Consider the following 22,705-nt stretch of genomic DNA (forward strand, 5'->3'; position numbering starts at 1 on the left):
GCAACGTGATCTAGTTGAAGATGTCCCTGCCCACGGCAGGGGGGTTGGGGACTAGATGCTTTGGAGGTCCCTTCCAACCCGAGCGATTCTGTGATTCTATGATCTGTACTTAAAAATCCCACAGCACCTGAATCTTTGTGTCACTGCAGTTATGTGCCTTTTACTCTTCCAAACCCTATCCTTTCTTTTCTGAAACTTCATTCCCCCAGGGTTGTATTTTCAAATGCCCCGCTTACAGCTGCTGTCTTTCAGGTTAGTTTCGAGCGATTCTGTGATTCTATGATCTGTACTTAAAAATCCCACAGCACCTGAATCTTTGTGTCACTGCAGTTATGTGCCTTTTACTCTTCCAAACCCTATCCTTTCTTTTCTGAAACTTCATTCCCCCAGGGTTGTATTTTCAAATGCCGGGCTTACAGCTGCTGTCTTTCAGGTTAGTTTCATCACTTTTCTGCTCTTACGGCTAATTCACATTGTAGAATGTAACTTTCTGTAAGTGCCCTGAACTTACTTGTCTCTGCTATGTAGATGTTATTTTTAACTGTAGTAACTGTTAAAGCACTGCACTTTCTAACAGGGATTGATAAAACAGCTTTGGTGGACTTGGGCACTTGAAAGAGTGCTACATAGGCTGCCAACCCTGGATAAATAGTGCCACGAAACAGCGTTTTCAGAAGGGAGTCTTGAAATAAGACTAAATGCTGATTTGCTCCTATAGCTGAAGACTGACTGTTCAGACCCCTGAACATTAGCATTTCCTGTTCACAGTGATTATGAACACCATATTTTTCTTTATTTTAATTATTTCCCTACACTCTTGTGCCAAATTGGGCTTTTGAGTCACTAGAAAAATTTATAATAATTATAATTTATAGTTATTCTTTTAAGTATAGCTAACTGGAGTTGGCAGATGTAGCATCTGTCTTCCAGAATACTTCAAGTCTCTTTCCTCTAAAACTTAACTATTTATAATCAATCATTTAGGAAACTATATGCCAAGCATGAAATAACATGTAATATTTATAAACTTTTATGTCTTTCCCAGGTTAATATCTTATTCTCCATTGTCTTTCATATACTGTTACTACTTAAAACTTACATAAAACATACTTGCCTGTTTTATGAACTATATCTTACTCATGTACAGCTCCAGGCTTTCAGAGATATTAACAGTATGTACTGTTCTCTTAGTGCTCCTGTCCTATTTTTGATGTTTTTTTATTTAGTCTTTGCTTTGCTTCGCTTCTGACAAACTTTTCTGTTTAAATAAGGTTTGAGTATGTGACGTATAGAAAATTTAAAGCCCAGGTTTAATACTGATGAATTTATGAGGAAGGTCAGTAGCAGCTGCAATTTCAGCATCAACAATTTCATTTATTGAAAAAAATACCTGTGCATTGTAAAGTAATGAAATTCACCCAGTACAGAGGGAAAGGTAAATAAATAAATAAATCTGCAAACAGCTGCATTTCTTAAATCAGCCCATCAGTTGTATTTATTAGGCCTCAGAAATCTTGGAACGAGTGTTACTATGAAAAGGAACCTCGTAAGGTAAGATGTAATTAAAAGTTTGAGTACATTTTATTTGATGACGGGAGACCATATTGAACAGTTACAATGGCAAATGTTATTATTTCTTGGTGAAAAAAGAGCAGACCATTCTTTTGGGGCATATAGGTACTTTTAGTTTCTCGTACAATGTTTGTATTTTACCGCTTTGTATAATTTTAACAAAAATAGGAGGGAATTTCAACAGGGACTAGGGAAGTAGTTTACCTCTTTCTTGCAAAGCGCAGGAGTTTAGGAAAGTGTAGGCTCAGAAATAAACTGAGTCTGGTCCCTGAGATTTTTTATTATTATTTTTAAGCTTGTTGATTTAGGCTGCCTGAGAAAGTGAAGTCACCTCTATTATAATTCTATGTACAGTTCATAATTCAAATAACAGTTTTGAACATGCAGGGTTGTGAGAAAAGTTTGAACTTTTTTTGTGCCAAAGGGCTTTTGAGTCACTAGAAAAATTTATAATAATTATAATTTATAGTTATTCTTTTAAGTATAGCTAACTGGAGTTGGCAGATGTAGCATCTGTCTTCCAGAATACTTCAAGTCTCTTTCCTCTAAAACTTAACTATTTATAATCAATCATTTAGGAAACTATATGCCAAGCATGAAATAACATGTAATATTTATAAACTTTTATGTCTTTCCCAGGTTAATATCTTATTCTCCATTGTCTTTCATATACTGTTACTACTTAAAACTTACATAAAACATACTTGCCTGTTTTATGAACTATATCTTACTCATGTACAGCTCCAGGCTTTCAGAGATATTAACAGTATGTACTGTTCTCTTAGTGCTCCTGTCCTATTTTTGATGTTTTTTTATTTAGTCTTTGCTTTGCTTCGCTTCTGACAAACTTTTCTGTTTAAATAAGGTTTGAGTATGTGACGTATAGAAAATTTAAAGCCCAGGTTTAATACTGATGAATTTATGAGGAAGGTCAGTAGCAGCTGCAATTTCAGCATCAACAATTTCATTTATTGAAAAAAATACCTGTGCATTGTAAAGTAATGAAATTCACCCAGTACAGAGGGAAAGGTAAATAAATAAATAAATCTGCAAACAGCTGCATTTCTTAAATCAGCCCATCAGTTGTATTTATTAGGCCTCAGAAATCTTGGAACGAGTGTTACTATGAAAAGGAACCTCGTAAGGTAAGATGTAATTAAAAGTTTGAGTACATTTTATTTGATGACGGGAGACCATATTGAACAGTTACAATGGCAAATGTTATTATTTCTTGGTGAAAAAAGAGCAGACCATTCTTTTGGGGCATATAGGTACTTTTAGTTTCTCGTACAATGTTTGTATTTTACCGCTTTGTATAATTTTAAAGAAAATAGGAGGGAATTTCAACAGGGACTAGGGAAGTAGTTTACCTCTTTCTTGCAAAGCGCAGGAGTTTAGGAAAGTGTAGGCTCAGAAATAAACTGAGTCTGGTCCCTGAGATTTTTTATTATTATTTTTAAGCTTGTTGATTTAGGCTGCCTGAGAAAGTGAAGTCACCTCTATTATAATTCTATGTACAGTTCATAATTCAAATAACAGTTTTGAACATGCAGGGTTGTGAGAAAAGTTTGAACTTTTTTTCTTTAAAAAATGTTTGGCATTTTCTGAGACATGTTAGGTTGCCTCCTGTTAGTATTATAAGAGGAAAGAAAGGATTATTCTGTTACTATGACACATTTTTCTAAACTATGCTTTAATAGAAAATAGAGAAATACATTGCTGGTGGAACATTGTTTCCTTGAAGCATAATAAACAAATACTCCATTTAATTCTGTTTACTTTGTTCTCATAGATCAGAGTTCTAATAAAACAGAGCCAAATTATGTGATGTAGAATGACCTCCACATAAATGGTAAAATCTGCTACAGTGTAATGAGCTCAGTGATCCAAAATAGATCCACCCTTTGTTGAGTGGATCCCGACGTCCTAGCGTGGGTTCTCCCCTCACTCTTCAGGGCTCTGGTCTTACTGGTGGTGTGACAAGAAGAAAGGAGGCATAGTTACTTATTTGCATAATTATTCCTCCGCTGTAGTTTCATGTATCGTCTGTCCGAAGTGGGCAGAAGTAGAAGTGATCCCTTTGGCTAGACTGGCATAAAGTCTGAACTGAAGGCTAACTGGGGCCAAAGTGACTGAAGATGAGCCCTTCTGCATATGCGCTCAGGCAAGTTCCACGTAGATCTGCATTGTGCCAGGTTCAAAATGAACACGTTAATTTGAAAACTAATCTGCTGCTGCAAGCTTCAAGTCAGTTTTAAGTCACAGTTTTGCTGATTGGCCTTTTAAGCCTCAACAGGTCCCAATTTGTTGCCTTGCAAGAAAAGGTAGTATGTGTAACCGAGATGTCAGTTCAAATAGAAAGGACCATACTGTGCCATAAAACCTACACCTGCTTTTACAGTGAGTTTGCCAACCTAGGCTGCTCTGAAAGTGTGTACAGGAGAACTTAAGCGTACTTCCCCGTGAGATGCTTTTCTTGTTAGGTATGTGAATATGTGCATGCTGAAAAACAAGCAGCATATTTTTCCTCATCTTTTTTTTTTTTACAAAACCTTACCTTTAAGCATTTTTTTTCCTGTATCTTGCTTCTTTCTCCGTGTGCTGAAATGTGTTATTGTCCATCTGCTGTATCAGCCCCATCCTGAAGTGCTGTGTCAGGCAGAAGCACATCACACAGGCTGTCTCTTGCTCTGCATCCAGCAGAGCGGGGTGCGCGTCACTGACATGACAGTACTTATTATTATTAATATTATACTCAAACGGACAATTCTGTCTTATTTGTGGACTGAAATACATATATAATGTAATACTATTTAAATTGTGTAGCTTGCTCCTTTCTTGATTCTTCTCATGGCTGGGGGGTGGTAGTGACAAAAAATAACTGTAACATCTGCTAGGTAGCCAAATAGTTGGCTACCTTGTCAGCTTGTGTCACCCTTTCCCACTTGCAATACCCTTGTGCAGTTGATGGTTTTTCTGGACATAGCATGACCTCATCGAAAAGAAAAAATACATAGTACTACTTTTTTGGTAGTTGCCTGCAGGTAGAATTGCCAGCAGGTTCAATTCCAGTCATTTAGGTCGAATATTCTTGTGGCAGACACCATTGCAAACTGGAGTTCCTCTTGCAAACTGGTGTAGCTTCTTGCAGAGGACACCTTAAAGGAGAAAAGTGCTTTAACTAAAGAAATGAAAGATGAGGAAAACAGATCCAGATAAAAGAATAAAAGATTCTTACCTCTCATTCTGTGCCCTTAAATCCAGGGGTATCTTTTCAGTCAGGACAATGTGTCCAGAAACATTTTACTAATCTACAGAAAGAATGGAGGGAAGGGGAGAAGGAGGGGAGTGAAATGCTTTCGACATGACTCTGTTTACACTTCAGCCCCCATTTTCCATTGTTGTTTGAATGTGATCCTGCTTGAACAGATTTCTGAAATACTGTCTCAATACTTATTCAAAGATCCTTACAAATGTTCTAACAAAATTCCTTCTGGAGCAGCCACCCTGCCTTTATTTTCCTCTGCCGGGGAATTTATTCCATGGAGACCTCTCTCCCTAGCTTGCAAGGAAGAGGTCATTTAACCACACTGGGCTGGGCTCCGGCTCTTTAGAAAATCAGTACAAAATCTTGCTTCATTTAACACGAATCTATTAGGTCGGTGTAAATTGGAGGGCGGGGAGGAGAGGGGTGATGCCTCTGGATAGCTTTCCTCCTGCACTCTTCATTTTCTTTCGCACGCTCATCTCTCACGATTGACTGTTTCTGAGGCTAGCAACTTTGACAACTGTATTTTATGATTTAACAGTTTACACAGTGTTTTATAAAATGGCTCACTGTACAATACATCAGAAGGGAAGCATCAGCATGTATTTTGCATTGCTTCTTTACGGTGTTTCACTTAGGGACATCTTTTTTCAGGTAGCTGGGTCACAAATAGAAATGCTTGTAGGCTGTAAATACCACAACTTCTGCAAAGTGCTGTAAATATTAACCCTCCCGCCTGCAAGGACTGTCACTTCCACTGGGGTGGAGGAGTTCATCTGCTGACAGGTGTTACTTATTAAGAAACAACAGACAAATGTAATCATCTAGCCTGGTGCATTTGTTCTGAGCATGGGGAATGGAAGCAGAAGGGGAATTAATTGGGAATGCCAGGATCAGAGAATTCCCAGTTCTAGGGGGAAATGCATACGATGAAATTTAAACAGTTAAAAATATCTGATCAGAAATGACTGTTTTTTTCCTTTATACAGTGCACATATATATTTGTTTTAGAACATGACAGTTTTTAGTTAATTAGCTACTTGAGGTTGTAGTTTCTGTATCGTTAGCTTTAAGATTAAGAAATACTTTGGTTAGTTGCAATGTGTCTTACACTGCCTTTTGTCCAAAATAATAAACAATTTCAATTGTATATTTTTGACATCAAAGAGGGGAAGAAGACACTTAAATATGGAATTAAATATAAAATTCAATATAAAAATATATATCACATGATAATTTATATAAATATATATAATCTAATATGTATGAAATACATAAACATATGAAATTAAATGTAATTTGTGGACTCATTTTGGTGTTTTGAGTAATATACTTTTTAACACTGCAGGAAATTTTTTGTTTGATTTGGAATACTTGCAGTCATATCTGGCAAGCATTTCCCTGAGTTATTAGTTTTATTTACACCCATATGGGCAAGTACCCACTTCTATGAATATGGAGATATTGTAGTAGACTTAGATTTAAATTATTTTTCAATAGTCTTCTTTAATTTTTACTTTATAATTTTTATAGTAGGTGGATGAAATGCTGTAGAATAATTCCAGAAGACAACTCCTTATACTTACTAGTGCAAAGTTTAATTACAAGATGGCAGCTTTGGCATGTACTTCTTCACTGATGTTTTCTTCATGGTTTTTGAGAGATTGACTTTAGTGGGAGAATTTTTTTCCACTATCTTACATGGGAAAAGTGGATAAGAAATGGAATTAAATTAAGTCTGAGTGGACCTGGATGTATAGCTGCAGGTCAAGTAAAATAAATGAAGAATAAAATGCTGAAGAGTAGGATAAGATACTACATTGATTTTGCTTCCATAATAAATAAAAAAATGAAATGAGAATTACACTTTTCTGTCATTTTGTTTTATACTCTTCTGTATTGGTGGAACTAAAGGCCAATTTAGAAATACTCTTCAAACTAAAAATTGGTATGCTTAGCACTTTAGGATGTGCTACATGCTTTCAAATCAAAGAGATTTTCATATAGTGAAGATAATTTCCCACTTTTGTAGGTGTCAAAGGGTCATTCTAATTAAATAGGCAGACTGTTTTCTAAACACATAACTGAATGCTCGTGAATTATTTTATGTAATGTTAATATATGGCTTATTTCAGGTTTTGTTCATAGATTAAAACTTTGGCCTATTCTTGTCTGTAAACATTAGGACTGCTGGGGCATTAGTGATCACTGTCATACAATGAACATGTTTTGTGGTCTGGGACAATTAACAAACACATTTAAACAGATCAAGTGCTCGGTGAGCTTTAAAATCGAACTTAGCAATTTTCAGAAATGAGTCCTACAGGTTCTCATTGCTCAGTGAAGCTTACTGAGTTGCATGTTCTCTGACTTCTACTAAATGCAGACATTTAATTTGCTCATTCATACAACATGAGCACTTATTATTGAACTGAATCTATGTATGTTGGAAGCACATTTGCATAGAGTTAATTTATTGTTTAATTGATTTATACTGAAGTATTTAATTGCCTGTTTCTATGAAAGGTATTTTTTTATTGGCAGGGGCCTTTTTATTACTATCCATGACCGGGGACACATTGCTACAATGCTTAAATCCTGGCCAGAAAATATCATCAAGGTAAGTTCAGTTTTAGTTGCATGACAAAGCTGACTCTGGCTTGCACCCAAGGTGACTTGGTTAAGATATTTTATAGGCTTTTCATTCATTAGATTTCAGTGATTTCTTAGCTCATTTTATAAATAGAAACAATGCTGTTACAGCCAAAGTTTGAGGCTTTTAAACCCTTACTTGTTTAGCTATAGGCATCCTTTACTGATTAATTGGTCAATTACATTGAATATTACGCATCAAAAAAACCCTGAATGCTTTTTCTGCATTTCAGGGAATCACAGAGTGGTTGAGGTAGGAAGGCACCTCTGGAGATTATCTAGTTCATCCTCGTGCTCAAGCAGGGTCAGCCAGGGCAGGTTACTCAGGGCCGTGTCCAGTTGGGTTTTGAGTATCTCCAAGGGTGGAGATTCCACAAGATCTCTTAGCAACCTGTTCTAGTGTTTGGGTTAATAGTTCTCCACATATGATACCTGATGAGCTCTCTCACAAAAAATATTAAATTTCCAAATAAAATGGCTTGTCACAGAGTATGACAAGGAAATTATTGTGTTGTCAGCTGCTTGCCATACCGAGCACTTCTGTCCTTTACTATGAAAAATCTTCCTTTTTAGCGCAGTTTTGTAGGGTTTACTGAGTTCCTGTATTTTTATCAATGAAAACACATACTTCCTCATATGTATGATGGAGTGTGTTATTTGCTCAAGGGAAGAAGAAATACATCTTTGAAGGGTAAGAACCAGGTGGCTGTAGACAGCCCTGTCAAAGGCCAGCAGGAGTGGCGGGCTCTTTCCAACTAAAATGGCTTGTCACAGGGTATGACAAGGAAGTTATTGTGTTGTCAGCTGCTTGCCATACCAAGCACTTCTGTCCTTTACTATGAAAAATCTTCCTTTTTAGCGCAGTTTTGTAGGGTTTACTGAGTTCCTGTATTTTTATCAATGAAAACACATACTTCCTCATATGTATGATGGAGTGTGTTATTTGCTCAAGGGAAGAAGAAATACATCTTTGAAGGGTAAGAACCAGGTGGCTGTAGACAGCCCTGTCAAAGGCCAGCAGGAGTGGCGGGCTCTGCTTCTGCTGAAAACAGCCATGAAAAAACCCAGGAGTCCGGGGTTCTTCTTTTTTTTGTGGGTAACTTCCTTTCCCTTCCTATTCTATTTTCATATTGGTGACAGAAAATCTAAAGAGGGAACAATGCCAGTTCCCTTGTAATGTAATACTAAATACCTCTCGTGTATTCTTAAAAGTTTTATATGAAAGTCCCATTTACAGTGAAGCAAGAGTCTAAATAGTGTAACAAAATCACAGTGAAATACGATAAAACAATTCTGGGCCTTTGTTGTACTATTGATTTGTTTGTACCTGTTAGAATTTTTACATGAAAATTAAAAAATGATGGTAAGAAGATAATGGAATACTTGGTACATGCAAGCAGAGAAGTGATTTTTACAGTGCTTTTATTTCTTCCTCCAGGCTATTGTGGTGACAGACGGAGAACGTATTCTTGGTCTTGGAGATCTTGGCGGTTATGGAATGGGCATCCCAGTTGGTAAACTGGCACTTTATACGGCATGTGGAGGAGTAAAACCTCATGAGTGTCTACCAGTGATGTTGGATGTGGGAACAGATAATGAGGTATATTCTTTTCTGAGGTGTAGTGAGTATTAGCTGTTTGAAGGGAACTATATAAAAGTTGAATTGTAAAAAGGTGTTTTTCTTTGTTATGATACTGGCTTTGATTATGTGCAAACTAAAAAGTCCTATGGAAGAAGTCTCATCCTAATACACAGTGTAGATATACTCACCCTAGTGCACAGCGTAGACTGTTTTGTAAGGCTCAAGTAATTAAGGACGCTGCTGTTTGTAAAAATGTGCTGCATACATCGTACATGTTAAAAAATGGTATGGGAAATTAGATCTTAAGAAGAGGGGGGACGATAGAGTTAAAAATGCAATTTAAGGCAGCATTCTTTCTCCAGTTCTGCTGCAGAATTCCTCTGCAGTGATTTCAGATGTGAATTCTGACTGTGCCCCTCGTTTTGGTGAACAGCTTGAAGCTGTAGCCTGATCTGTGCTGGGAATGCACATCTACATACTTCAGTTGTACACTGACTAGCTATAGAAAGCACTGTAATGCTATGAAATTTCCCCAGACAAGGTCCTAGTGCTTCAAGTATGTGGACCTTACCCTCTTTAACTTGGCTTCCTATTTGTGTGAAGCGCAGAGATTTAAAGTTTTTGAAAATTGGCTTTGTTATTTCCAGGGCTCCCGGGATTACTAGTTAATTACTTGGCCCCTGTTCTTCCTTCTTTTTTTCCTGAAAGAATACTTGAATTAGTGACTCTGAATGATGTCAAATTAAATATCACCAGCAATATCATTATGCTTTAGCAGAATTAAACAAATGTTATACTATAAATGATGCAAGTGTTTAACTTTATGCATGATAAATGTATCAGGGATTTATGAGTATTATAGCTAAATAAAGCATTCCTGTACCAGTAAATTTAGCTGGGACTTCTAGATTGTTGCGTTGGGTGTGTGCATCTTCAGCTTTCTACACACACCTCCACCCCTGCCCCACTGGGATAATTTAGACAATACATCATGAAAGCATTACTGAACTGAGAAATAGCCTGCTACCCTCTCTCTCTATCCCCCAGAACCCCCTTCTGAAAGTGAACAGACTTACTTGTGAGATCATAGAATCATAGAATCATAGAATCATTGAGGTTGGAAAGGACCTCTAAGATCATCGAGTCTCCTAGTGCTTCAAGTATGTGGACCTTACCCTCTTTAACTTGGCTTCCTATTTGTGTGAAGCGCAGAGATTTAAAGTTTTTGAAAATTGGCTTTGTTATTTCCAGGGCTCCCGGGATTACTAGTTAATTACTTGGCCCCTGTTCTTCCTTCTTTTTTTCCTGAAAGAATACTTGAATTAGTGACTCTGAATGATGTCAAATTAAATATCACCAGCAATATCATTATGCTTTAGCAGAATTAAACAAATGTTATACTATAAATGATGCAAGTGTTTAACTTTATGCATGATAAATGTATCAGGGATTTATGAGTATTATAGCTAAATAAAGCATTCCTGTACCAGTAAATTTAGCTGGGACTTCTAGATTGTTGCGTTGGGTGTGTGCATCTTCAGCTTTCTACACACACCTCCACCCCTGCCCCACTGGGATAATTTAGACAATACATCATGAAAGCATTACTGAACTGAGAAATAGCCTGCTACCCTCTCTCTCTATCCCCCAGAACCCCCTTCTGAAAGTGAACAGACTTACTTGTGAGATGTATCTGAACACTGTAGCAAATAGCCATATCAAATCACATACAAGTCTCCTTAGCTATAAAATGGTTTTATTCCTGGTTTGAGCAGCTGAGCCAGTTATCTAATCTATTATTGAATGTTTCTAGACACTTAATTGCATCAGCTACTTCTGATACTGCGGTAGTCTTTACATTTTGCTTTTGTGCCTGAGTTTCACTGTCATTTTTAATTTTTCACAGCATACTATTTTCCTGAAATACATCAAATATATATAGATACACAAATAGCAAAAAAAGCATACCCATACCGGTAGCTCAACTTTCATGTCGTTGTTCTTGTGACTAAACAATGAGTTCAATGAGTATGGAAGAGTGGCAAACCTAAAGTATTACAAGACGCATAAAAATTATGTGAGCTGGGGTTTGTTGATGCTCTGGATGCCTTTTGTTGTTTCACCTTGGGATATGGCTTCTTATTTTAGGACCGTATTATGAACTGCTTCAGTTTAGTCATACAGTGCAGTGAGAGGCTGAGCGTGTTTTAGTCCCCAGCCAGCACAGTGGTTAGCAGTGTAGGACAGGACTGCTTCTGTCAGGGTGCTTTTCGTTCCTGCCTAGGTGTGTATCAAGCTCAGACATGCAAGCACTGCCTGATAGTCTAAAATCCCCAGCCAAATTTACTGGTACAGGAGACCTTAAGCTAAGTTTGAATCAGTGGGAGGTTGTGTAAAGAGTTATTTTTGTTGGTTTTTTCCAGTGCTGTAGCAGATGCAAGGAATTTTATTAGCTTACGGATCAGTGCCATTTATGCTCATTTGGGTTTTTGCAGGGGTGAGGAGAAGTCAGCAGCATGAGAGGAATCAAGGCTGTGAATCATGGTTGGGTTATGGTCAACTCTACCATATTAGAGAATTACTCTTTCAGGGTTGTGCTAGACTACACTTCAAAACGTAGATGTTTGGTGGCTTTTTCCAGTGGGGACTGGTTGCTCAGACATTTAAGCATTTCTCTAACAGCTGTAACTGGGAATGAGACCTCTGAATTCTGCTGTAGGTTTATGAACAGGTGGGACTCTATTGGTGCACCCCTTGTCTGAGGAGACTGCACGGGCCTGGTGATATTCATTAACTGGAGCTTGGGTGCAGTTCCCTGGCTGCTTTAGTCAAAATTAGGAATCCTGGGGCACCAGCTCCCTTAATTTCTTCCCTCTAACACCCTCCCTCTCCCCCAGCAGCACAACTCTGTTCCCTCCCTAACACTGGTGTTTGTGTGACCAGGTGGTGAGTGACTGCAGAGAACTGAAATGACCGAAAAGAGATCACGTTTTGCTGGCTAAGCTGGTTATATTAGGTCAAGCTGCTGTGGAATTGCACTGCAATTCCTTACCTTAAAATCTAAACCTCTTGGACAAATTACTTTATTTTTATGCTGTATTTTCTTACTCTAGTCAGGATTTTCCATAATAAGACACAATAGAAATCACTCTCATAACTTGAGCACATATAAATAATAATTATGCTGAACATGTTTTTTGAAATGTGCAGATGTTTTCCATTTAGATTAGTTCCTTTTCCCTTTCTGTGGGGGCCTCAGTGCTTTAAAATAATTTTTAAAATATGTATTTTTGGCAACTATAATGCGGTTGTGCACAACCTGCAAATTCTCTAGAAAGATTAAATCTTACTCTAAAGCAGATTGCAAGAAAAACTTTACAAATTCTTTTCCTGTATTGTTTTGTTGTGTATAGGACCCAAAACAGTAACTCTGAGGAGCAACTCAATCAATTTCTGATGATTATTAAAAGCCTTATTACTGTTAGTTTTAGCAGAGGTATTTTTAGCTGGGGTATTATTCTGCTACTCATAAAACCAAGGAAAGAGAAGAGAGGCAAATAAAGCATTTTTATACAATTGCCTAGATAATAAGCAAGAGAAATGGAAACTGCTTACTTATGAGTAAAAATTGACCCAGTAGAAAGACTTGCGTGACCAAACTAGTAAATTACTCCATGTAATCAGCGTGGGACTGAGCATCCAAAAGAAGTGGTGTTGACCACTGCCAAAAATAATATGCCTGTTTTGTAAGTCATTGACAAATTGGAGGCAAGTAATTGCTGATAGGACGTTTTTATCCAAAGCATGTAAAACATTATTTGGGGTACTATTAGTTATTTACCACAGGCCGTGACAATCCCTCAGTAAGTTTGCAGACGACACCAAGTTGGGTGGGAGCGTTGACCTGCTCGAGGGTAGGAAGGCTCTGCAGAGGGACCTGGACAGGCTGGATCGATGGGCCCAGGCCAACTGTATGAGGTTCAACAAGGTCAAGTGCCAGGTCCTGCACTTCGGCCACAACAACCCCATGCAGCGCTACAGGCTTGGGGAAGAGTGGCTGGAAAGCTGCCCAGCAGAGAAGGACCTGGGGGTGCTGGTCGACAGCCGGCTGAACATGAGCCGGCAGTGTGCCCAGGCGGCCAAGAAGGCCAATGGCATCCTGGCCTGTATCAGAAATAGTGTGGCCAGCAGGAGTAGGGAAGTGATCGTGCCCCTGTACTCGGCCCTGGTGAGGCCGCACCTCGAATACTGTGTTCAGTTTTGGGCCCCTCACTACAAGAAGGACATTGAGGTGCTGGAGCGTGTCCAGAGAAGGGCAACGAGGCTGGTGAGGAGTCTGGAGAACAAGTCTTATGAGGAGCGGCTGAGGGAACTGGGACTGTTTAGCCTGGAGACAAGGAGGCTGAGGGGAGACCTCATCGCTCTCTACAACTACCTGAAAGGAGGTTGTAGCGAGGTGGGTGTCGGTCTTTTCTCCGAAGTAACAAGTGATAGGACGAGAGGAAATGGCCTCAAGTTGCGGCAGGGGAGGTTTAGATTGGATGTGAGGAAAAATTTCTTTACTGAAAGAGTGGTGAAACATTGGAAGAGGCTGCCCAGGGAAGTGGTGGAGTCCCCATCCCTGGAAGTATTTAAAAGACGAGTAGATGAGGCACTTAGGGACATGGTTTATTGGGCATGGTGGGGTTGGGTTGACGGTTGGACTCGATGATCTTAGAGGTCTTTTCCAACCTCAATGATTCTATGATTGTATGAATCTCACTGAAAGTTGTACCTTCCCCAGTAGCCATGTATTTTTCAGGTGTGAGGATGGTGCTTCTCAGGTGGGATTTCAATCCAAGTAAAACATACTCAGGCACTAGTCTCAGTACTGATATGAAAGTGTTGCTGGAAATCCTGAGGTGACGTGATCTCTGGAGTTTGGGCATTCATCTAACATTATAGAGGCATAAGTTAATCACCTTGAAATGGTTAAAGAAACAGATTGCAGAAGAAAAATGAATGGTTGTCAAGGTACAGGCAACTACAACTAAATTGAGACCTACCTGAAACACATGTACTCAGCATTGTAAGTGGGATGGTTTAAGGATGATAGAAATAATCGAGCTGAATCAAGGGAAAACATTTACACATTAAAATGTGAATGATGATTGTTTGCTACTTAAAGCATGTTATTAAACGCTTACAAAATAAACAATCTTGAGGCAAGCCTATTGGTTAAAAATCAGCCTGGTTTACAGGGATGTGAAAACTGGCAGTTTAAAAAAAACTAACAGCAAAATCCAAGAATAGATACCAAGTTCAAAAACTGGGTTTATAGGTAATAAAAAAGAAAAAGACACTGAAGAAAATAAACTTAATCCATATTAATTATGAACAGTAAGAGTGAGTTTTCTGTTGTTCCTGATGCTTTACCTTAATGGTGGTACTTGTGCAAGTATTAGATTGTCAGTATAAATATGGTAGATATTTTTAAAATGTTAGTTTTATCTGTCTTGGCGAGAAGTCTTGTTTTCCATTTTATTAACAGCAAATGAATATGTTAAACAAAAGCTTTAAAAATTTGTCAAGATTCTCAAATCAGAATGTCCAAATAATGCTTTGGCCAGTTCTTACAAAAAAAAAACTCTGATAAAAGCTTTCTGGACCATGCTGAGCTGGGTGGGGAGGAAGTACTGGTTTTTTTGAATTATACCTGGGATGTATTGAGAAGTTCAGGAAGATTGGATTAAAGTTAAGGCTCTTATTTAAAATACAGTGGTCCTGGTTGCTGAAACCTGAGATAAAGAATTGAGTAAAATCAGAAAGTTTGGCTAATCAAGAACTGAGGGTAAAATACCTATTGCTGATTAGTATGGGCTTATTAAAAACAAATTTAGTCTAATGCTAAGGTGAATTTACAGATTTTTGGTTGACTCTTTTTTTTTTCCTTCAGTAACACATTTGAATTCATACTGTTCCTTTTAAGAAACTGGACCAATGAAAAAACAAAGCAGGCCTCCTGTGTTACTAGAGAAAGTGCAGTTTAAAACATATATTTCTGTGATGAATAATAAAATAATTGTGGTTTTATGGTATTTCAGCTTTTTTTTTTCCAGCTCTGCAATGTTTAATATCTTTATCAATGACTTGGAGGCAATATTTTTTATGTCCAAGGGTCATAGATGAGACATGGTTTAGTTAAAGTACTATTATCCAGCCAGAGCAAGAATGAAATCTAGGAAGACTGATGGCTTGTGTTATATAGAAGTCAAATCAGTGGTGAAAGGGTTTCTTCTGACCATAAAAATCTTAATCTAATAATGGATGCTTAGCAGAGGAATGAGAACTGTGTTTATTTGGTACCTTACAAGAGAAGCTCTGACAAGTTCAGGGCTGCCAGAGCAATCCTGGACTGATTGCACGTGTAAATTCAATACTGGCAATGACCAGCTGTGGGAGCTTTGGAAAGATTAAGTGTGTGTTAGCATTTAAACGTAAACCATCTACCATAAATTTCAGCTTAGGTAGAAAGCATTCAACTCTTTTAAATAGTACTTTCACACAATGCAGAAAAGCCAAGACAGCTGGTATTGGAAGAACCTTTTAGATAGGCAGTTTCTAGCGGAAGGCATCTTGGTGCTCTGAGCACTGGGACAGTGGCCACACGCCAGCCATCAGGATTGCTCAGGTGTCAGAAGTCAGTCCAGCTGCAGCCGTGATGGCTTCAATGAAGCTGGACCTGCAAACCTTCTCTTGCCCCCGGCAGACAGTTAAATAGTTGGCTGGTCATATATATATGCCATTAATGTACAGATGAATCATGACGGTCAGTTCACTTTTTGCAAACGTGTATCTGAAGCCGTTCTTCATTCGTATAACTGTCAAATACAGACATTTAAGTACTGAACAGTGCACAAGAGAGAGAAACATGCGGGGCAGCTGCTAGGGCAGCTACTCCTCCTCCATCTGCCACACTTCAGAGACTTGTGGGCTGCTATTTCAAGTTATTTCCTGCATGCTTGCTTTGGAATATTTTTTCTCTTAACTTACGACAAATATTTAAATGCAGGAATGTGACAGTTCTCACAGTTGCCCTAAATAGGTCAATGAGCATGACTGGACTGGCAGTTCTGACTCTTCTGGAGGAATGACAGGCACCCATGGTGGAAGACAGAATCCAGAAAAGCTGAGGTGCAAATTCAAGCTCAGTTCTTCAACTTGTGCTTGTTAGCTTTCTGCATTTCCCCAAATTACTTCCAACTGTCATAAGAACTGGTACCAGCCTTCCAAGATTCATGTTCTTGAAAAATATCTACCTATGAATGTGCAAATGGAAACTGTTGAGAAAACAGAAACACACCTGCTTTTCTTATTCGTATTCCAACCAAAATAGAAACCTGGACAGAAGAAAGCTGAGTATAGAGGAAACCTACAATTTCATATCTTATCAATGTAAAGATATAAACGTGTCAAACAAATCATGTAAATCGTGTACAGCTGTAGGGATTTCTAAATAAAAGAGTCACAATTGGCATTCATATGTAGATGAGTGGTACTTTTACACAGTTTTTTGTGTAGTATATGTATTATGGAATGGTTATGCTCTCTGAATTTAAAAGGTCCTTTTGCCTTCCCCTTGAATGTTGGTTGTTAGAGCTAGAGACAGCATTTCAGTGATAGTTTTACTGTAAAATAGTAGTAGCATTTCCTGAATTCTATGAATAGAGATTGCTCCTGTCTGTATAAGAAGGATCTATTTTTGTATCTGGCGCATATAAGGGAATCTCATTTCTAGGTTATATTCTCCAGTGTGTTCCCTAGTAGTTTTGAGTATTTCTGAAATACAAATGACACTATGTGTGACCAAAACAGGAGGTTTCTAGATACACGGATTTTCATTTAGCTATGTTAAAATGTCACTGACCAAATTAACCTGGTTGACTGAGAGAGGCTTTTTTCCATATTCCACAAAATAGTCAGGCGAGGGAAGGTGCTCAGAGGTAATGCTGTGGCCCAATGGTGCTGAATTCCAGGCATGAAAATTTGTAAAACTATTGATGGAATAAATCTTCTGTGTTTTTTTTATCCTTCAGCTACTGCTCGTCCATGCCATTCTGGTAGGAGGTAATTGCACTTTCCTTCACCAATTAAGTTCTATTTTACAAGTGGAATTTTCTTCCCCCCTTAGATCTTGCTGCTAGATCCTTCCTTGGTAGTACACCAACAGCACTTGAACAAAGAAGAAAATACATGAGCATTCCTTTTTCCTCCCCTTTCCCCGCTTCCAGTTGGCAAGAAAATACTGTGGTAGGATATTACTTTTCCTAGAGTCAAAGTCATGAGTCATTTTTTCTTTCCTTTTTTCAGTGTTCAGAAGTACTGAAAAGTAAAGTCATTTCTGAATTACAATTCTGTCTAGCCCATTGTGCAGAAGGAAAAAACCCACGTGTTTTTAATTTGCAGGAATTGGTAGTCTCCTTTTAAATCTATTCAGTTATTCGGAGTGGACTGCGTTAGAGGAGGGAATGGAGAAGAACAATCTGTTTTTATAGATGCGTCTTCTAAAACTGGGGGGATTTAGCGTCATCTTTCCACTGTGTTTCAGAAGATTCCACCCTAAAATAAATGTGGCATCACCCATAGCTCCTAAACATGCTTTATTTAAACAACAGGAACACCTGAAACTGTGCCAGTGTGCATATTACACTTGCAGACCTAAAGAATGAGCTGGGGAAAGGATGGTACTACGAGAGCCACCATTTCCCCTCAGTGCAGGGGCCGTTGGGTGATGTGCTTGAGTGGATCACAAGTACCCGACAGCTGATTTTTTCAGTAGTTTTTTTGAGAGCTTTCCTTTTCTTGCTCTTTAATGTTCTCTTAGTGAATAGTTACAATATGTCTGGTAATACATTCACAACTTGAAAGTTTCAAAAGTTATTTTGACTCAGTATTTTAACTCAGGCATGTTGAGAATTTGTAAGTGTAATAATAAATCTAGATTTATGATTTGAATACATTTATGCCATATGCTGCTGATTTGTTATTGACACATGTCGAACTCAGTCTTTTGACTAAGTTGTAGCTCGCTTTTTCTGTCCAAAAATATTATTTTACATTAGTCTGTTCTGCAAATTCCTAGCTTTCTATTTCTCAGGTATTGAGTCTTGTAAGCTCGCCAGGTTGGATTATTAGTAGAGCACATAGAGAGTAATAAAACAGATGAGGAAGAGTAAATGAAATCACAGGCCTTAGGCATCAGACAAGAAATTATATTAAATAAGCTTGCTTCAAGGGAAACTTGAAATAAATTGAAAAGTAAAGGTTTATGTATGTGATCTTGTGATGTATTGTATATCCAAAGCAGTAGCTTGACAAGCCTAGTCTACTCTTAGAAGAAAATATTGATCAAAATTGTTAAATTTTATCAGAATGAAAGGATAGTTTGCACAGGTTTTTATACATGCTTTTGAAGGTACAGTTATTTTAAAATGAGTGACAAATCTATTTATTTATTTATCATGAAGCATCTGCTTTTTAATTTAAAGGTTCAATTGCTGCCAAAATTGCTCCAGATTCTGGGTAATAGTTTTTAGGTGGCATGTTCAGTGAAGGACATAGTTAATCATGCAGTCATGAAGTATACACACTGGAAAGGTAATTCATGAAAAACTGAAAGAAAACACCTATATTATATTTAAATATTCAAATGGAGTGGCATTTTTATTATTAGGAGTTTTTATTTCATTTTTATTATTTTCATTATTACAGAGGAGTTTTAGCTAGATATTAGTACTTTATCTGTTGCACATTAGAAGCATATCATTGGCAAATGCTAACGTCCCTTAGGTCGTCTTTGGGCTTTTATACGTGTCATTGTCCTTGTATTTTCTTCATGTGTATTAAAATTTCATGTTGTCCTTTGCAAGCCATATGTTATCACTGCTGTTTTTGTCTCATTAATATTTTCATAGCCTGAATAGTTTTCTGTTTGCTGTAGACATGAGGTGGGTACTTCACAGGATATGATAAACTTTATTTCATTTTTTCCTTACAGTAATACGTCAAATATGTTCCCTCTGTTACAATCCACTACAAACTTGAGCCTAAACCTCCTGTACTCCAAGGATTCACATCTATGTGATGTTCTAAACCCACTGATAAATAGTGTGATAGACTGGTTTTGGGTTTTACTTTATATATTTGGTGGAGGGGGATTATCATTTAAATCCTAAAGCTGATTCCAACACTTTGTTTGGATGTCTCATGCCTCAGTATTTTTTCTCTGTGGATCAGGAGTTTCCGCCTGATTGTGTTTCCTACGAAGCTTTGTGGCGCCCGTGTTGCTGAGCTGGTGAGGTACACCCTGGGATGTGTGGACTGGCACGGAGCCTTGCATACAGATTACTGTAGTGAGCAAGCGGAGTCATGGGAATATTTAACAACAATTACAGTTTTCCCACAGATTTTATTTGGAATATTTTTGTTGACTGTTGCCGAAGCTGGTATTGGTTAATATTGAAATTCTTACCACGATGGTAGTGAAAGGTGTGGTTAAGTGAATACTTATCCAAGGTCATCTTCTGTAGCATGCTGGAATTCTTGTTCTGTGTTTTCTTACATGTACTGAGTTTTCTTCATTTTATTTCGACATTACAGATGTGGAAGAAATTGTAATTTTTTATGTGCTTTTCTGAATCTTGTGGAAAAAAAATGAACTTGAATTTTGATGTATCAGTTTGTTTTATTCTAGTACAGACATTATCGTTATTACAAATAATGAATCAGAACAATAAGAGTCTCCAAAAGTCTCTCTAATCAGGCCTCAGTCAAAACTCTTTATGATATTTGGTCCCATTATATTGCATCGCACAAAGTTAGGTAGTATTTCTTAAGTAACTTGCTGTTTATAACATGATGAGAGGAGGAATGAAGTAATACAGATTTCTGCTGCATTTATTTATTTTTATTTCAGTAATCATAGTAAATGCTAGTTATTCCCATCTCAATCTAACCATGGGTGCATATTCAGGCTTTGCATTCATTTATGTGGAAGTGTTTGTGCACACACAGATATGTCCATTACATCATACATAGAGTTAATATATCTGGGCTGTTAGAAAATTCTGTATTTTCACAGGGCCCTGTCATCAACAGAAATGGTAAATTGTTACTGGATAGAGAGGCCTTTATTGCACAGGATATTCCGTATTTTGGAATACTGTGTTTTATTTGGAAACCACATTTCCTGTTTTAATCTTGTTAAATGTGTCAGTCTGCATGGTAGCTTGCATCTGACTTTTGTCTGTGCTTTTTTTTCTCCATGTTTCTTTACCTTCTGTTGAGATTTATTCTGAGAGCTATAATCAATTTTCACAGACTCTCTTTTTTTCCCAAACATATCCAATGTGATGTGTGCAGGCATGCTTACTGACAAGATGCATCAAGCAATGCTCACGGAGAGTAACAGATAATAACTGCAAGAAAGAAAAAAAAGAAAAGGACGTAAAAGCTTACTAGCCAAACAGTTGCTGTCTTTAGTCTTAGGAAAGGAAAATGGCTCATTCTTCACTGTTGGCTTTTCTCCTTGAGGCAGTAAGAGCTCAAAGTCCTGCTGAGATGGACCTCAGCTTTGAGCAAATGCCAAGGAAACCGATGTTAGCAGTTAACGTTATGTGTTGGGTAGCCTTAAAAGTACAGTTCAGTAACATTCAGAGATCTCTTGCATCATGATTTTCTTGCAAGAAATCAGAAAATAAGCTTTGCATTATTTATGTGGAAGTGTTTGTGCACACACAGATATGTCCATTACATCATACATAGAGTTAAATCTGGGCTGTTAGAAAATTCTGTATTTTCACAGGGCCCTGTCATCAACAGAAATGGTAAATTGTTACTGGATAGAGAGGCCTTTATTGCACAGGATATTCCGTATTTTGGAATACTGTGTTTTATTTGGAAACCACATTTCCTGTTTTAATCTTGTTAAATGTGTCAGTCTGCATGGTAGCTTGCATCTGACTTTTGTCTGTGCTTTTTTTTCAAAATTCTGTATTTTCACAGGGCCCTGTCATCAACAGAAATGGTAAATTGTTACTGGATAGAGAGGCCTTTATTGCACAGGATATTCCGTATTTTGGAATACTGTGTTTTATTTGGAAACCACATTTCCTGTTTTAATCTTGTTAAATGTGTCAGTCTGCATGGTAGCTTGCATCTGACTTTTGTCTGTGCTTTTTTTTCTCCATGTTTCTTTACCTTCTGTTGAGATTTATTCTGAGAGCTATAATCAATTTTCACAGACTCTCTTTTTTTCCCAAACATATCCAATGTGATGTGTGCAGGCATGCTTACTGACAAGATGCATCAAGCAATGCTCACGGAGAGTAACAGATAATAACTGCAAGAAAGAAAAAAAAGAAAAGGACGTAAAAGCTTACTAGCCAAACAGTTGCTGTCTTTAGTCTTAGGAAAGGAAAATGGCTCATTCTTCACTGTTGGCTTTTCTCCTTGAGGCAGTAAGAGCTCAAAGTCCTGCTGAGATGGACCTCAGCTTTGAGCAAATGCCAAGGAAACCGATGTTAGCAGTTAACGTTATGTGTTGGGTAGCCTTAAAAGTACAGTTCAGTAACATTCAGAGATCTCTTGCATCATGATTTTCTTGCAAGAAATCAGAAAATAATTTGCTGATGGTGTGTTTTACACAATTATTTTCATTGGTTTTAATAGTGGATGTCGCTATATTTCAGAATTCACTTCTGCAATTAAAAATCTAAGAATCAAATGTTATTTTTTTACTAAATACTCAAATAACAAATTTTCTGATTTATACTTTCAAGTATATCCTCAAAACTGCATCGGGCTTTAGTCAGGAAGGTTTTTTACCCTCTATGGCTGTTGTGGTTTAACCCCAGCCAGCAACTAAGCACCACCCAGCCGCTCGCTCACTGCCTCCCTGGTGGGATGGGCGAGAGAATCGGAAGAGTAGAAGTGAGAAAACTCATGGGTTGAGATAAGAACAGTTTAATAGGTAAAGCAAAAGCTGCGTGCGCAAGCAAAGCAAAACAAGGAATTCATTCACTGCTTCCCATCAGCAGGCAGGTGTTCAGCCATCTCCAGGAAAGCAGGGCTCCATCATGCGTAACGGTGACTTGGGAGGACAAGTGCCATCACTCCGAACGTCCCCCCCTTCCTCCTTCTTCCCCCAGCTTTATATGCTGAGCATGACGTCATATGGTGTGGGATATCCCTGTGGTCAGCTGGGGTCAGCTGTCCCGGCTGTGTCCCCTCCCAACTTCTTGTGCACCAAAAACTGTGTAAGCCTCAGCAATAGCTAAAACATCCCTGTGTTACCAATGCTGTGTTTTCAGCACAAATCCAAAACACAGCCTCATACTAGCTACTACATACTAGATATTACATATACTATATGATATGATACTATAGATACTACATATACTACATATTACCATACAAACTACATACTAGCTACACCAAAAGAAGCGTGGCCAGCAGGTCGAGCGAGGCGATTCTGCCCCTCGACTCTGCTCTGGTGAGACCCCACCTGGAGTACTGCGTCCAGCTCTGGAGCCCTCAGCATAAGAAAGACATGGACCTGTTGGAGCGGGTCCAGAAGAGGGCCACGAAAATGA

The 22,705-nt window shown here is 38.1% G+C and overlaps 1 protein-coding gene across 1 annotated transcript in view; it reads left to right on the forward strand.

The window, feature by feature from the left end:
- The window catches only part of ME1 (malic enzyme 1), a 157,591-nt gene that overhangs the window by 30,854 nt on the left and 104,032 nt on the right, over positions 1 to 22,705 (forward strand). The window contains exons 3-4 of the mRNA XM_009282708.1: positions 7,385 to 7,460; positions 8,931 to 9,092. Coding sequence (XP_009280983.1) covers positions 7,385 to 7,460; positions 8,931 to 9,092 — 238 coding nt within the window. The remainder of the gene's footprint in view (positions 1 to 7,384; positions 7,461 to 8,930; positions 9,093 to 22,705) is intronic.

The sequence above is a fragment of the Aptenodytes forsteri genome, unplaced genomic scaffold (genome assembly GCF_000699145.1).
Source record: "Aptenodytes forsteri isolate BGI_AS27 unplaced genomic scaffold, ASM69914v1 Scaffold245, whole genome shotgun sequence".
Lineage (NCBI taxonomy): Eukaryota > Metazoa > Chordata > Aves > Sphenisciformes > Spheniscidae > Aptenodytes > Aptenodytes forsteri.